Here is a 16,002-nt window from a genome sequence, read left to right as displayed (position 1 = left end):
TGCAGTGGCAGGTCAACAGCTATAAGCTTTAGGTCGACTATTCTAAACCCGACTTGAATCTCGGGGAATAAATGTTTGAAGTTTTTAAGCTTCAGGCCGACTATTCAAAACCCGGCCTGAATCTCGGGGAATGGTGTTTGAAGTTTTTAAGTCTTGCAGAGTGTTTGGAATTTTCTGAGATAAGCTTCAGACCGACTAATTCTTACTCGCCCTAAACCTCGGGGACTAGGAGTATGCATACTGGAGATAGAGTAAAAAACTTCAAAGGAATTTTTCGTACCTCGGCAGCACGGCTGGACTCAAACAAAGCGACCCTCGCGTGGAACATCCGGGCCAACACCGACTCCGGAGTCGCCGCCACAGGTGCTGGCCCCACCAGAGCGTTCTGCCACGTCGACTCGATGGTGCCGGAGTTCACCTCGTAGCTGTCGGCGCTATTCCAGTCCATCACATACTGGCCAAGCAACCCCCAGGTTGCCCGCTTGCTTTCCTAAGGGGAACTCCCTGAGTACTCCGGACATACGGTGAGCTGGAAGAACTCGGAGGCTCTTGTCCCGTCGGGATGGCAGAGCTCCTAGTCTTCTTGGCTCGTGCAGCCGCTAATTGAGTCGCTTGTGGCTGCTGCGGCGGCGATGGTGGCGTCGTTGTTTCTTGGGGTCCTTGGGGTCCTTGGGACTGTGAGGCCGGCTGTTGAGGAGTTTCAGTGGCCAGCGGCTTGGATTGCGTGTCAGGCACTGCCGACGAAGGAGCAGCCCTGGCCGCCGAAGTTCCGGCCTCAGATGTCCCGGCTTGTGCGACGCTCGAGGCGTCGATGCCAAGGCCGACATCCCGGACGGGGGGTCCGGGATGTCGGATCTGCGGCGGTCTCGGTTTCACCCGTGGCCTGAGCTGAAGGCTCTGCACGCGGAGATGAGGCTGCGTAGCCGTCAAAGCCTCCCTGCAGAAAATGAGAGCTTGTTACCTTCATGACGATTAAGAAAAATACCGACATTGGAAGACCGAGATGCTATAAATCTTACCCGGTGACCATGGGCTTCGGTTTTGGTTGCCGCCCGGCGGTTTTCTTTCACTTTATGGTCCTGCGAAGGTCGGTCTCGGCGATGCGCATCTCGCCGGCCGACACCGTAGCAGCAGCTGGACTCGGCGCCACAACAGGGGCAGGATCGTCCGAGTCAGTTGTTCCCGGATCAATGCACGCATGAATAGTTTTGGTGATAAGTATTTTGATATCTATGAGAAGATGTCGGAAATCATTACCTACGGCGCAACGGTGGCCGGCATGAGCGATTGGCATATGATCCTCCGAGTCCGGGTCCTCCTGGTCAGCTGCCAAGCGCTCACTTCCGAAGCGCTTATCCCAAGAATGCCCATCCTCATTACGCTGAAGAGTAAACCTCTGCACAAAAGTATAAGGTTGCGCCGGAATAAGTTATTGTCAGATGGAAGTCGGCATAATGATCATGTCGGATGAAAACGGAAGGCATACACAAATAAAGACTTACCAGAGGCGCACGGTTCTTCCGACTGAACGGGATCATGCCCAAGACCCAGTGCTCGGACAGGTTCGTGTTGGCAATCGCTTTAACTCGGCGCCGGACTTCGAGTTTGTCCAGCCGGACGGTTGAAACCCGGTTCGGGTCGAACTGGCCGCTATAAAAACACATCTTATGTGTCCGGCGTTGGAGCAGGCATACCCGCCGGAACACGAATGTCGCCGGCAAGTCGTCGGCCGTCATCCCGTTCTCCTTGAGTTCGATGATGCCGGCATGAACCTCGTTGATCTCTGGAAGAGAGTCTTGGGGTCATGCTTCCAGTTCTTTTTTTTCCACCGGTGGGCCGACTACGAATCTCGGAAGATTGATCTTGTCGGTGTCGGAGGAGTTCTTGACGTAGAAGAAGGTCTTGAGCCATTTCTTGCAGGACTCAAGACCTTGGATGCGAGGGAAGATGGAACCCCGGCGGGGTATGACGGTGGTGGCGCCGCATTGGGTCATAGGCTTAGCGGCGCCGGGATTGTCTTTGTCGGGAAAGACTCTGGGCCGGAACATAAAATATTTGGCCCACAAGTCAATAGAGGGCCAGAGGCCGAGATAACTCTCACAGCAGGTAACAAATGCCGAGAGAGTTAGAATGGTGTTAGCCGGAAGGTGGTGTGGCTAGAGGCCAAAAAAGTCTAGGTACTGCCTAGTGAAGTCGCTAGCCGGAAGTGCGAATCCGCGTTCGAAATGAGCAACGAAGACGACACACTCACCAGGTTCGGGTGTCGGCACACAACCTCATCGCCGGGGATCCGGCACTCCACCTCCTCCGGGATCAGCCGGGTGCGGCGGAGCCAGTCGATGTCCGCCGGCGACACATCGGAACGTTCCCATCCGGCGCGCTTCGAGCCAGTGTCCTCCTCGACGTGCTGAACGGCGGGGTCAACGGCGGCAGCATCGCAGGAAGAAGACGCCATTGCTCGAAAACAGATCTAGGTTTGGAGGTCCGGCGAGGAGATGGCGGCGCAAGAGGCAAGCGAGCAACGAAACGGCAGCGGAGAACTAGGCAAGCGCACGCAAGGGTGTGACAGCGAGCTTGGCTACTGGAGGCTAGGAAGCACGGCGGGAGAGGAGCTCCGAGCTCGCAGCAATGGCGGGGCGCGCAAGAGCAGAGGAGAGCAAGGGCTTGGGGTAAAGTGAAGGGTTTTCACCCCGCCCCCCTTATTTATAACCGCGGCACACTAATGGGGCGCGGATCTTCCGCGCCCACGATCTCCGTGGCCAACGGTAAGGCCACGCATGATAATGGGGGCGTTTAACCCCATAAACGGCGCACGCGCGCGGTTACTACGCGACGTGGCGCAATAAATCCCGCCGAATCCGGGGAGATAAGGATCCGCGTGGGAACCGAAATTCCCCCTCTTAATGGCCTGCCGGTTTTCTTGTCCGATGGGACGACACGCTCGCCTCAAAAGGCGCGCCGGCAGTACTTCGGGTCTTATCTTCCCGTTATTTAAGCAGAGCGCAAAGTGAGAGCGACAGGTGGCATTAGTGTCGGCAGAAACGGGCTTTCTACTGCCGGCCGTGAGGGAGAAAGGAATCTCGGCTCAGGGCTGAATAAGCACGCTGACTAGATATGTCAAAATTGCCGGATCTCGGCTAAGAAAGCTCGGGATTGTCTCGGCATCTTCCTTGGCTCAGCCCTACTAGGCTTTGGTGGCTTGAGTTGAGGGAAACTGTCGTGGCCTGACATCTTTTCCTGCCGGACTGCAACAACTTCGGGGACTAGTGTCAGGGGAATGACCCCGGGTAGGGTCATGACGACACACATTAGTCGAGATAACGGAGGTAAAGCCGGCACAGGCACGTACGCCGGCATCCTTAAGCCACATTGCTAACAGGCCGGCATACCAAGGATATGCCGGCATATCTATCTTATCTTATGTGGTTGTAGGATAAACACAAGCCGTCTGATCTCGGCCAGCGCCGAGATGCGTCAACGGTCTTATCTTGAGCATATGGCGCAAAGTAAAGCAGCGCCCCCTTAACAAAGAAAAGCAGTCGTTGCTCACGTCACGGTGCCAGACGGCTGCACAGTAAAGCACCGAAGAAGGACTGATGACGGAAGCCGGCGCGTGGCTACAGTGCGCGTCGCTTGACGACAGGAAAAGTAAAGTTGTTTTCTCCTCTGCCGTGCCACCTGGAGGGAACCGAGGGGCGTGCCCGTAGAAGATAAGGTTAGCCTTTGGACGACATGTCAGTGTGACATTGGCGGCCAATAAATAGGAGCACCACCCCTCCCAGGAGAGGGATCCTTCACTTAGACATTTAGGGTTTTCGCCTTCTTCTTCTTCTTCTTCTTCCTCAAGAAACAGCTCAAGGAGCTTCGTTGTAATCACCGGTATCTCGGGAAATACCACAAAGTAGGAGTAGGAGTTTTACCTGAACAATAGGGCTCCGAACCTGGGTAAACCGTGTGTGTGTTCTTGTGTTGTGCGTGGTTCTAATCACGTCCTCCCTCCTTCGATTCCTCCTTCGTCCATCGGCCCCAACATAAGCCATCCTATGACATCTGCCGTGACACCATCATGACACGCACAAAAAAGATCAAGAGAGAGACTAGCATGTGGCTTTATTAGTGGACCTGATGTTGCCACATCGGCCTCCGGCCATGTGGCCTTTTTATGTGCAGTCAGCCTAACAAGTGGATATGGCTAGTTTTTAGAAACGACATCGGCAAAATCCCGAGATGTGGAATTAAGCTTGTTGTTCAAAAACTCAGAAATTAATGCTAAATGTAATAAGGTACTTCCTCCCTTTCAGATTGTAAGACACATCTCCTAATTCACATTAATCAATGAATGATAGTTAGGCATTAGAATAATCATTAAAAAAGCATATAAGCACACATGCGTTCTTCAAATATTGGTTGATTTCATATTGGAACTAGAGTTATTACCAAGACAAATGGGCCTTACAAAGTGAAAAGAAGGAAATACTCGAAGGCTTTGTTTGGCATCGTGTATTTTTTACTCACTAGTGTTTTTTGGTTTTTCAGGGGTTTGAGTGTTGACCCAAAACTCCCCAAAACCCAAAACACTAGTAGTGTTTTGTAAAAAACACTAGTATGAGCAGTGTTTTAATTGGCACTTCTACAAAAGTGGGGTGTTTTGTGGAGGAGAAACTAGGGATAATCCACTTTAATCCCTTCCCACCAAACAATCAATTGGGTTTTCTAATGTTTATCAATTTGGAGTGAATAATCCCTAGAAAATATTTAAAAAACCCTAGTGCCAAACAAAACCTAACGTGAATTGAGTAATTATCTTTTCAAGCATTCAATCCGCCGCGGAGTTATGTACAGTTATACACACTCGTAATGATTACACGCGAGACCAGCATGATATCACCACTGCCGGTGAATCCCTCCTTATTTAGGCCGTACGCATATGTCACTCTAGGATGGCTCGAACGCGCTGTGGATCTGGTTGCTTGTTTGCGTCTCTTTTTCATGCTAAAAGTAGGTTCGGTTCAAATCGGCAGCACCTACTTTGCCCTGCAATTAACGGCCCCGTGTGTCCTGTTCCCCGTTCATCCATCCATCCATGATCCATCCCAGGAGTATATAAAAGCGAGCCCGGCCATTCATGTTTCCTGTCGGAGCTCCATTTCTTGAATTCCCCTTGCCGGCTTCTCGCCGCCGAGCTCCGATCGACCGCTGCGCCATATGTTGCCCGCCACCTCGTTCTTTGCATCAGGTAGGAATTAACCGTAGGATCGGAGCAATGTATGGTTTACTTTACGTTTCCCCAATTTGATTCGATCTCTCTCTTCAATTTCCCCTTCCCCTTGCAATTTTTCTTTACAACATTGCTGATCCCTCTTGTGTGCAGATCCGCGGCGTTGTGGCTCCGCGTTCTGCATTGTGAACCAGAAACGGAGGGGGGGGCGACGAACCGATCGAGTAATCGCGGTTCACGAGACATCTTCACGACGTCCTCGTGAGACGCACCCATGGCGGCCGCCGATCAGGACAGCAGTTCTGCGGTTCCGCCATCGATGAGGAGGCAGATGTCGGACTCCGGCGGCCACAAACTCTCCGAATCGAACTCCTTCTCGACGGCCCCGGCCGCGTCGCCATCGACGGCATCGTCGTCCGGACAGGCGGGCGAGCTCGACGACAGGCGGTCGTCCTCGTCCTCCACGTCCTCCTACGGGAGCTTCTACCAGATCGACTCCTCTTCCACGTCCTCTTCTTCCTTCCACGACTTCGGCGACCCGTCGACAGAGGCGCCGCCCGTCCAGGCCATGACGGCGCAGCCTGCCGGATACGACCCGAAGCGGCTCCCTTCGTCCATGTTCCGCACGCAGTGGAGCGCCACGTCCAACGAGTCGCTCTTCAGCATCCAGCTCGACCGGTTGCCCTCCGGCGCGGCAGAGGCTGGCGCGGTCTACGGCGACCTCTACTACGATACCGCGGGGGTCTTCCACCGGCTCTCCTCCGCGGGGCGCGACCCCGCGTGGAAGCTGTCTGCCGCGGCAGAGGCCGAGGCTCCGCCTGGCGTCCCCAGCGGGGGTTTGTGCGTGAAGGATGACTGCGCGAGGTGCGGCAGCATGACCAGGAAGCCCGTCCGGTTCGCCAACGCCGCCGGCTCGGCCAAGCACGTACCGACGTGCGTCATCTGATCTCATCGTTTGCACAAAATTTTATCGCATAAGCTCGATCTGCGAGTTGACAATGCGAATGAATATGTACTGGTTTGATTTTGCAGCCTTCCGGCTGCGATGGAAGAGGAGCCGGAGGAGCCGGCGCCGGCGGCGGAGGGTTGGAGCTTGTTCGGCGGCTGGTGCTGTCCGTCGATGCGGTGGCCAAGCTGCGCATGCTGGGGCTGCGACACCTGCCGCTGCTGACGTCGGTGTTCATGCATGGATTTGGATGCTAGGGAAATTTGGAATTCATTGAACTCGATCTTGTTGCTCTGTCGTGGGAGGGTGTGCATAGAGCGGGTAGCTTGTATTCCCTCCGTTCCTATATACTTGTTGCTCTTTTAGTTCAAGTATGTACTAAAACAACGATAAGTATTTAGGAACGGACAGAGATTATTTGGGAGTTGCTTCCGGCAAGGAGAATACGATTGCTGCCTCCTAATAATAATAACAACAGTTTTGCTACTAGCTCATCGTCATGAACCCATTTAGATATGAGGTGATCGTGCAATCAGGTCCATGCCGCACTTAGATTTTCTTTCCTATGAACACCCCGCAACCTCCTCTCATCTTCTTCCCCAGGAGTTTTGCCTCTGCATCGATCGTCCCAGGGCTGCGCCTCGCTGCTGATGCCGACCTGCCGGCCACGCTGAATTCTTCCGTATGCTCTAAATGATCCATCTACACTACACGGGAGGAACCCCATGAATTTGATTTGTTCTGCTAACGGGTCCATTTGGTGAATTATTCCGTACGCCACTGCTCTAAATGATCCATGTATCCTACAGGGGAGAAATAAACAATTATTTCTGCTTCTCTGACTAGTCTGGGATAGTTTAATTAGTGAGCTAGACCATGTCAATTCAGATCGCTGCAAGGTCTCCTTCAGTATTTCTCCTGTCCGAGACATGTTCAAGTCTGCACGCAGTTACTGTAAAAAATTTTTTATCACTGCTACTCGTAGTTATGTAAAAAGCGAGAGATAAGGGAAATGCAGGGACGGGGGCATGAAAAGGAAGAGCGCAGAGGTCGCCGTCGACCAGGAAGAGCTCGGGATAGACGGAACGTTTCAGAGCAGAGGCGCGCAGAGCGTAGCTGGCTGTCCAGCAGCAGCAGTAAGGCGTAGCCCTGGCAGGGACGGAACCAAGAATTTGATATGGGGGCGAGTTAGGATCGGGGGGTGCGAAATTAGAGTTTTTGCCTATTTTAAAGTGATTTTTAATGAGCAGATTAGTAAAATGAAATTTCTTAGGGACCCCCCCCCCCCCCCGCCCTCCTTGGATCTGTCCCTGAGCCCTGGGACGATCGGTGCAGACGCAAAACTGTCGGGGAAGAAGATCAGGGGAGGTTGCGGGGTGTTCACAAGGAAACCTGAGTGCGGGATGTTTCTTGTAAAGATTGAGAAAACTGTAGGCAGTGCTCCACGCGTGGTTCAGTGCCACCTGATGCAGATCGAAAGGTTCGCATGAACCTGATCGCACGATTGCATTATTTGCGTGTGTCTATTTGTTAGTTGATATAGAAATAGTTATTACTTGGTCGACAACCATAGCCATCTGATTTAGATTTTCTAATTTTTTTTTTTGCATTATCTGTGTGATTGCAATTAGATGCAATTCATTAAACAAGTGGTGGATGCGGCCGCGGAGGCGGAGAAAGGAGCAATTCAAATAACTTTATCCAAATTGATATATTTTAAATGACTAATTTAGATTGAATAATTCTGTTTTGTTCATTATATTATTTTCGTAATCAAAACATTGCTAAATGAAGAAGCCGGAAGAGCAACTCATAATAATAAGGGGCATAATTAGAATCATGATCAATTGTTACATCACCATTTTATTGTTCAATTGCTTAGAGTATACACACTAGCAATCAACTCTATAAGGTCCTCAAATAATTCCGATCGTTTCGCTGACTTGCATACACACTTGAACGTTTCAGACTGTCCAATGCATGTAAGTAGCAACAATGAGATATATTTTTTTCCTTTCTCGAGCCTTCCCTTCCACTCTCGATTTCGTTTGTTGAGATATCTTATAGAATATATCATTTTACTTCATTAGTTGCCACAAACTTTGTCTTTGCTAAAATTTAGCATCTTGGTTTTCTTCTTTGACAAAATCCTATGGTTTACCGTGGGCACGCCAACAGCAATGTTAGGCAAACATGTAGTGTTATCAAATTATTTGCAAACATATAACTTGAAAATATTTTACCTCTCAAACCGCCTGCCTAATTGACAAACCGTTTGGCTTTGTTTCGTGGAGAGGATCAAATCTAGAGTCTCATATGGATCTGATACACGTGTATCTCGTATCGTGTCATGCCAGTGCCATGGTTCAGAAAAGAGCCACGTCGCTGCACCCGCTAGCTCTTTACTGTGGCTTCAGGTTGCCGTCGAGGCCTCCAGGTGCTCCTCCGCAGCGACAAAGAGTGCGTACTAATAGTTGTGGTTTCAAACTTACAAGCTACATATAAATGGTAATTGTTGATCAAAACATCGCATTAACAAAACTTTATACTGAATATGATTTGTATTATGAAACGGAGTGAGGCGGATCCTGATCGCCCCTATTGTCGGGGTATTATGTACCGGCACCGCTTATTTATGTTTTATTCATACAAACTGATTACTCGTACATGTACCTACGCTCATTTCCTTCTTTCATTTGTCTCCTCTCTAGAGTTTCACTTCTTGCATTACCGCCGCACTAGAAATGAGTCAAATATTTTCTGTTGAAATAATACTCCCTCTAGAGGAAATTGCACATTCCACTCATCTTTAGGAGGATCGTTGCGGAAAACACCCACTTGATGACTTTTTTTCGGAAAACACCCACTCGACGTCTAATCCGTTGCGCAAAGATCCTAATCATCGTTTAGTCGTTAACTAGCTTTTTGACCGGTGGGGCACACAAATCAAAGCCAAGCTGGCCAGGCCAGGTTGCCATGCTGGAGCAGGTCGGGTTTGTAATAAGTCAGATAAGCCATCGAAGATTATCACATTGCTTAAACCAGGAATTTTCACATACTTGAAGAATAATCAAGAGAGACTGGTTGTTTGTCGCAGCTCAAATGTCTCCAGCATATATGTCAAAATACAAGATTAACTAGTTACAAACCCAACCCGTTTAAGCGTGGCTCTGATTGGTGGACCCCACTGGTTACAAAGCTACTCCCTCTGTACATAATTAATTGGTGCCGGCCTTTTTCAAAGAAACCCCTATAAATTTCTGAAATAAACCTGCAGTCCACATCTTCAATTTAACGTGGACTGTGCGTTAATTTCGAAAATTTACAGGTTTTTTTTGCAAAAAAGCCGGCACCAATTAATTTGGGACGGAGGGAGTAGTTAACAAGCCCAAACGAGGATTATAACCTTTGGACAAGGGATTAGACGTCGAGTGGGTGTTTTCCGCACCAACCCTCCCAAAGATGAGTGGAATGTGCAATTTCCTCGCTCCCTCCATTCCATATTAAACTTTCTATTACATGTATTAGACGTTTTTTAGACCTAAATACATTCATATTTATATAAATATAAATTTGAGTCAACTTGATACGGGACGGAAGCAGCAGTAAAATTCAACTTAAGAGAGACCGTTCGTCTGTTCCATTTCCCTTCTACAGCTGGCCAGGATGGACCGTTAAAAGAAAGAAGCTGGCCAGGACTGATGAAACGAGACCTCCGTTATAAAAAGAAGCCGGCCAGGACTGATGTATCGAGACCTTTTCCCGCCGCACATGGAGTCGCACCAACCAGCACGTGGGCCCTACGCCACCCCCTCCCGGTCCGACGTGTCATCGTAGCGGACCTTGCTGATTACGTCATCACCGCGGAGAGCTGTCTGTCCTTCTTTCTCGTCTCGCCTCGACGTCTCCTCTCCTCCAAATCGATCGACAGAGAGAGCTTGAACCGGAGGTACGAACCCTAGCCTGAATGGAGGACTCCACCGGCGGCGAGATCAACGCGCCGCCGCCGGTCCAACGGCGTCCGCCGCGCCCGCGAGGAGGCGGCGCCACCGCCACCGCCCAGGGCTTCGTGGCCGCGCTGCGCCGCCGGGTGAGCTCCGGCGCCGCGGTGGCCGCACGCGCCAGCTTCGCGGCGGACTCCGGAGACGAGTCCGGCCCAGCCGAGCCGTCCTCGTCGCACCGCCGCGAGTCAAGCGGGGACGTCCCGTCCAACGCCGGCGGCGGCGGCGGAGGCGGAGGCCCGGACTTCTCCGCGTTCAGTTTCCGCGCAGCTGCCCCGGTTCATCGGAAGGCGAAGGAAAGCCCACTGAGCTCCGACGCCATCTTCAAGCAGGTGAGCGCAGTCCTCGCCTCATTTCGTTCACACGCTGTTCGTTGAAATGCTTAGCGCACTATCGACAGTTCAATTTTTTGTGTATTATGTTTTGTACTTATGTAACGATAATTCAGCCGTTTCCATGTTTCTGTTGTGGTAAAATATTTTACCTTTTTCGGCGTGAATCTGAGAGGAGAAAGCACGTACCTTTCTTGTTGGTGATGTGTGTGAGGATCGCAAAATCAAGTACAGTGTGCTAGGATTGTCGGACACTAGCTCGTAGGTCACGTGATTACTTTGGTTAAGTTGTGTTGCATGATTAGTGTGGAAATGGGCTTGCGGGTCGGTGGTGTAAAAGTTTATTGAGATGGACACGGGTGGTTGCTGGTTTGGATCACGTGGCTTCTTTTGAAGAGCCATATGTAGCGACAAAACCTTGCAAATGCACGATGCATATTTGTATATTTCTTGCACTGTTTTTATCAGAGCATCATTTTGTGGATGGCATAGCTTCCTGCTGCTGGATCTTTGTCCCTCCCTTGTTCCTTGATACTTTCTCTTTGTAACAGAGTCACGCAGGCCTTTTCAACCTATGCATTGTTGTTCTGGTGTCAGTGAACGGCAGGCTTATTATTGAAAACTTAATGAAGGTTCTTATCTTTCTTTTTCTCATCTACGAAATATATACTGTTTCTTAACTTCTTGATTGACATAAGATATTTGTTTTGATTCTTTTGCTCCTGATGTTGTTTGCAGTATGGCTTATTAATAAGAACTGGCTTTTGGTTTAACTCTAGATCATTCCGAGACTGGCCACTTCTAATGTGCTGGTAATGTTCAATGCGGCTATCCATAATGTGTGCTACTGTGCTTCTCTAATGTCTTGTTATTCTGAAACTGATCGTGTTTATGCCTTTTATGTTCCAGCCTTAGTCTGCCTGCTTTCCCCCTCGCCGCATATTCGGTTGAAAAATTGGCATTCCGTAATCTTATTACTGATGCTGTAAGCCAAGACCTTCTTCACTATGTATTATGTATCGAACAGTACTGATACTGTATTCTGATTAACAGTTTATGGAGTTGTCCATATTATGTACTCCCTCCGTTCCAAAACACAACTCATATAGATTTGTGCACTTGGACCAAGGCAACTCTCGTTTCTAATGCCTGACCACTCATATTGGATTAATAGTAAATGGATGTGAGTAGTTATTGGCCGGGTGCGGGTACCAAGAGAAAAATGAGGTGTGTTGTGGAACAAATGAAAAAAATCTATATGAGTTGTGTTTTGGAATGGAGGGAGTATGGAACTTCATATTTGACTTTGATAATTTGGTTGCAACTGTCGTGTGTTCCATTGTTCTATCTTTCAAAAGTTTCTACTCTTGCATCAACTGATACCGATATTATTTTCATGTTGTGCAGGTCGCTACCTGTCTTCATGTCATTCTTACAACAGCTGAAATCGTATATCCAGTGCTTGTCATTCTTATGTGAGGACATGTAACTTTCCAATATGTGGTGGATTATGCATGTTGTGGTAAAAGAGAGCTTCATCTAACTTGTCAAGAATGACACATAAACGCAGAAGAAATTGCATGTGCAGATATACCATATACAATTTTGAATGCTATTCCAAGCTTCATTGTAGAATTCATTTGCATTGTTAATTCTCAAACTTAAAGCTTTTGCAGTAATATTATATACTCCCACATTTTACTAATAGCAAATCCTGTCACTTGGTTCAGGTGTGATTCTGCAGTTGTTTCTGGTTTTTTGTTGATGTTTATTGCTTGCATTGTTTGGCTGAAACTTGTATCATTTGCGCATACAAACCATGACATAAGACAGTTAACTATGGGTGGCAAGAAGGTACGTTTCCATCAATTTCTCTCCTTTTGGTTTATGTGCTTTAACAGCCTGTTTGGACAAAGGGAGATTGGGCGCGACAAGGATAGCAGATAGTGTCATTTCTCCTTTAATTCATATGATTACACTCTTATTGACTTAATGAACTTTTGTTTTAGTTGTGTCACAACAAATTCATGACCTACTTCAGTAATGCTTCTGCAGTAGTCTGAAAAGGCTTTAGGATATAAGTTTTGCCACAGGTTTCTAGCATAAATGATTACTTTAATCAGTTTGGTTGATCTGTTCCCTGATTGTTTATGACATGCTGCTTCTGCCCCCTTGTTTTATTTCTTTGTTTCCCTCTGCAGCCATTTCACCTTGTTACTGTTTCTATCTTGTTTATCTTTGTTCAGCTTGGAACTAACATGTCCTCTATTAGGTTGATAATGCACCCAGCACAGCTGACATGGAGGATTTACAAGCTCCAACTTTAGGTACTCTAATATACTTCATGATGGCTCCAACACTGTGTTATCAGGTATTTATCTGATCATCTGCATTTTGGTAATTCCAAATGAATCATTGAAACCCGAAATCCTGAAGGGCGCTTATCATGATTTGGATATTTTTATGATTCCACCCCCATACCATACCATATTTGGTGGAGGAACCACCAAGAATCGCTTGTTATGCATTTTACGGCCTAATATACCATATTTGTTTCCTATTGTTAAAACGAATTTATAGGGAACTGTTTCTGTATATAGATTATGCTGTAAAATTTGAAGTTCATATGCTGCAACACCCCTTTTGGCCGGTTCTGATTTGAACTTTCTGTATTTACATGTTTGTGATTTATACATTTTACTTAGTCATCAGAAACAGGTCTTGCTGGTATTCTTCCTATACAACATGGACCTAGAAGGCTTAGAATGAAGTATCCTAAGTGATTCCTTTTGGATACGTTTGCCGAATATATGTCAGTCAATGTCATTGCCATTGTCTTTGTCCTCTCTTCACTGGTTACACCGTTAGTGTACAGTGTACTGTACACTGTAGTAGTCACTGACTTATATTGAGAATTTTTTTATTTGAGACTTTAGATTTTCATGTATCATTTGTGCCTATCTGCGAGACGAAACATAGCAGGTTATTCACTGTTAAAATGAATTAATTTTTACTAGCAGGTTAAATGAATTAATATTTACTATTTCTCCTGCAGCCAAGCTATCCCCGAACTTCACATGTTAGAAAAGGGTGGCTGATTCGTCAAATTATCCTGTACTTGATATTTACCGGTATTCAAGGGTTCATTATTGAGCAAGTAAGCCATTAAGTTTTCTTTGTATCGTATGTTTGCAAAATGCTCACCAGTTCTTAATCATTTATCGATTTTATGAATTTGCAGTATATAAATCCAATTGTTGTGAACTCTGAACATCCATTAAAGGGAGGACTCCTGAATGCTGTGGAGACTGTTCTTAGGCTTTCACTACCAAATGTTTACCTGTGGCTTTGCATGTTCTATTGCTTTTTCCATCTCTGGTAAATACCTATTTAATCTCAGAACAACACAGGATGGAAGTCTTTTTATTTTTTGATTTTTTCTAAAAACTATCCATTGTAAGGAAATAATTTCTCTTAACACCTGTTGAATGCATAGGTTAAATATACTTGCTGAGATTCTTCGTTTTGGTGACCGTGAATTTTACAAAGATTGGTGGAATGCAAAAACAATTGATGAGGTGAAACACAATAGTTCTTAAATTAGTACTTGTTTTTTCATCTCTTGCTTAAACTGGCCTAATATTGTGTATGATCTTTGCTACTTTGCTTGTGCTGCATGTGCTTCTGTACTCGGATTGGATTAGTATTGGAGAAAATGGAACATGGTATACTTTTCTTTTCTCTGCGTTGCTACTTTTTGCAAACTACTTGCAATCAGCATGTAAATAAGCTTGCATTTCTTTTCCAATGGAGTTAGAACCTATTTCTTGCTCAAAGAAATAACATGAAAAATATGACAAGCTCATAAGAAATTGTTTTGAGAAGAGTGAAATCTGAACATCACTTTGTTTGCACTAAACCAAGTTTTAAAGAGGTAAAGTAAAGGAATGAACAGTAATATGAATTTGATGGATTTATTCTATTATATTGCTCAGTTGGTCTGTTCAATTTTTGTTTCAAATTTTCCAGTATAGTTATTTACGATATTGTTGATGTCTACATTTTCACAGCCTGTGCATAAATGGATTGTTCGCCATATATACTTCCCTTGCATGCGAAGTGGTATATCAAAGGTAAAGTGCTAAAAGTTGACTTGTAAATTTTTAGATACCTTGGAATTAGTTAAGTTCGGTCATTTGTGCTGTTTTTCATGCAGGAAGTTGCTGTTTTTGTATCGTTTTTCGTATCTGCTGTACTCCATGAGGTAAATTGGCATGAAACATAGTTATATAATCTTTTCACATTTTTTTAACGCTTTGGTTCCGAGGTTATAAGAATGGTATTCTCTTTTGCGTTTTTCTGGTGGACCTGCTGCGCAATTTGGTCTCTCCCTGGAACCGATGAAAGCTCAAAATGATTCTTCTGTATCTATAGTTCATGGTTTATTAGAAGTAGGTGTTCTTCTGCAATCCTTACGGACAGAAAAAGATTGCTGGTTGATAATAATCGAGTGCCATTACTTCGTCAGTCCAAACCAAGGAATTCATTTGAAATGTTGCAAGTGTGGCGTTTGTCGTCTTTTTCTGCTTAATAAATTAGCAAGTCGGCCTGTTTTGAATAAATCATGATTCCTTTTCTCAATTATTTTACACCAGCTATGTGTTGCTGTTCCCTGCCGCATTGTCAAGTTCTGGGCATTCCTGGGAATCATGCTGCAGGTACGTCAGAATTCAACGATGCATCTAGAATACTCTCCAAGTTATCAGCATCTCACCGTTTTGACAGATTAATTCGTTATTTGAAAAACCACTATGTGCTCACTTTTTGAGCATCATCTTGAATTTTGTAGAAATTTTATTGCAAGTAGGATTACTTGGTCTATCCTGTTTGTCTCATGTAAGACACACCATCTCATTTCCCCCTTTGTTCCCAGATTCCACTTATCACATTGACATCGTACCTGAAGAGTAAATTCAGTGACACAATGGTTAGCCAACTCACCCTTAGTTTCTACCAAAAGATTCTAAGTCGATGTATATCATTTCTAATTTGTGGCACCTTCAACAGGCTGGCAACATGATATTCTGGTTCTTCTTCTGCATCTACGGGCAGCCTATGTGTGTTCTCTTGTACTACCATGATGTGATGAACAGGATTGGAAAGACAGCATAGACGAACGTTCTGTGTTGTGTTTATTCCATTTTTAACCGAGTCAGAGAGGCAATGCCATGTACACCATGAAACCGTGCAACTTCCATCACTACGGCATATACAGCCTTCCAGTTTTTTCTCGGAGAACCCAGTAGATAATACACTGTCCACAAGCTTTCTTTTTTTATTTTCTACTTGTAAATGTATAAAAATCCTACATGACTAATGGATTGGATATTTTCCGGTATGTGTATTGTGCAGATTTGTTGAAACTTGCATAACAAAATATCTAGTGGTAACAACACAAGCTGTTTGTACGGTATCTGCAGATCTGCTTTCGGATTTTAGCAGACG

General features: G+C 46.4%; 2 protein-coding genes across 2 annotated transcripts; both read left to right on the top strand.

Annotated features, from left to right (window-relative positions):
• Nucleotides 1-4,956: 4,956 nt before the first annotated feature.
• LOC100842124 (uncharacterized protein DDB_G0271670) lies at nt 4,957-6,658 on the top strand. Its single transcript, XM_003566404.4, has 3 exons — nt 4,957-5,236; nt 5,372-6,151; nt 6,251-6,658. The coding sequence occupies exons 2-3, from the start codon at nt 5,493-5,495 to the stop codon at nt 6,387-6,389; spliced, it is 798 nt and encodes a 265-aa protein (XP_003566452.1). The 5' UTR covers nt 4,957-5,236; nt 5,372-5,492; the 3' UTR covers nt 6,390-6,658.
• A 3,279-nt stretch (nt 6,659-9,937) lies between these two features.
• On the top strand, nt 9,938-15,908 carry LOC100827885 (diacylglycerol O-acyltransferase 1-1). The gene is made up of 16 exons (XM_003568721.4): nt 9,938-10,497; nt 11,049-11,129; nt 11,236-11,309; nt 11,407-11,482; nt 11,905-11,972; nt 12,228-12,351; nt 12,770-12,868; nt 13,553-13,654; nt 13,739-13,875; nt 13,994-14,075; nt 14,202-14,222; nt 14,568-14,630; nt 14,714-14,761; nt 15,153-15,215; nt 15,431-15,484; nt 15,565-15,908. Exons 1-16 carry the CDS (start codon nt 10,132-10,134, stop codon nt 15,667-15,669), a joined length of 1,563 nt encoding a protein of 520 aa, XP_003568769.1. The 5' UTR covers nt 9,938-10,131; the 3' UTR covers nt 15,670-15,908.
• Nucleotides 15,909-16,002: the final 94 nt, after the last annotated feature.

The sequence above is a fragment of the Brachypodium distachyon genome, chromosome 2 (assembly GCF_000005505.3).
Source record: "Brachypodium distachyon strain Bd21 chromosome 2, Brachypodium_distachyon_v3.0, whole genome shotgun sequence".
NCBI lineage: Eukaryota > Viridiplantae > Streptophyta > Magnoliopsida > Poales > Poaceae > Brachypodium > Brachypodium distachyon.
This window is presented reverse-complemented; position numbering and strand designations above follow the sequence as displayed.

What these genes read in the sequence shown, in the direction of transcription:
- LOC100842124 (XM_003566404.4), top strand. Translation starts at nt 5,493, where the DNA reads ATGGCGGCCGCCGATCAGGACAGCAGTTCTGCGGTTCCGCCATCGATG. An exon ending in TCGGCCAAGCACGTACCGAC is followed by an intron (nt 6,152 to 6,250) that starts GTGCGTCATCTG and finishes TTGATTTTGCAG; the next exon opens with CCTTCCGGCTGCGATGGAAG.
- LOC100827885 (XM_003568721.4), top strand. Translation starts at nt 10,132, where the DNA reads ATGGAGGACTCCACCGGCGGCGAGATCAACGCGCCGCCGCCGGTCCAA. An exon ending in AAGGGTTCATTATTGAGCAA is followed by an intron (nt 13,655 to 13,738) that starts GTAAGCCATTAA and finishes ATGAATTTGCAG; the next exon opens with TATATAAATCCAATTGTTGT. An exon ending in TCCTGGGAATCATGCTGCAG is followed by an intron (nt 15,216 to 15,430) that starts GTACGTCAGAAT and finishes CTTTGTTCCCAG; the next exon opens with ATTCCACTTATCACATTGAC.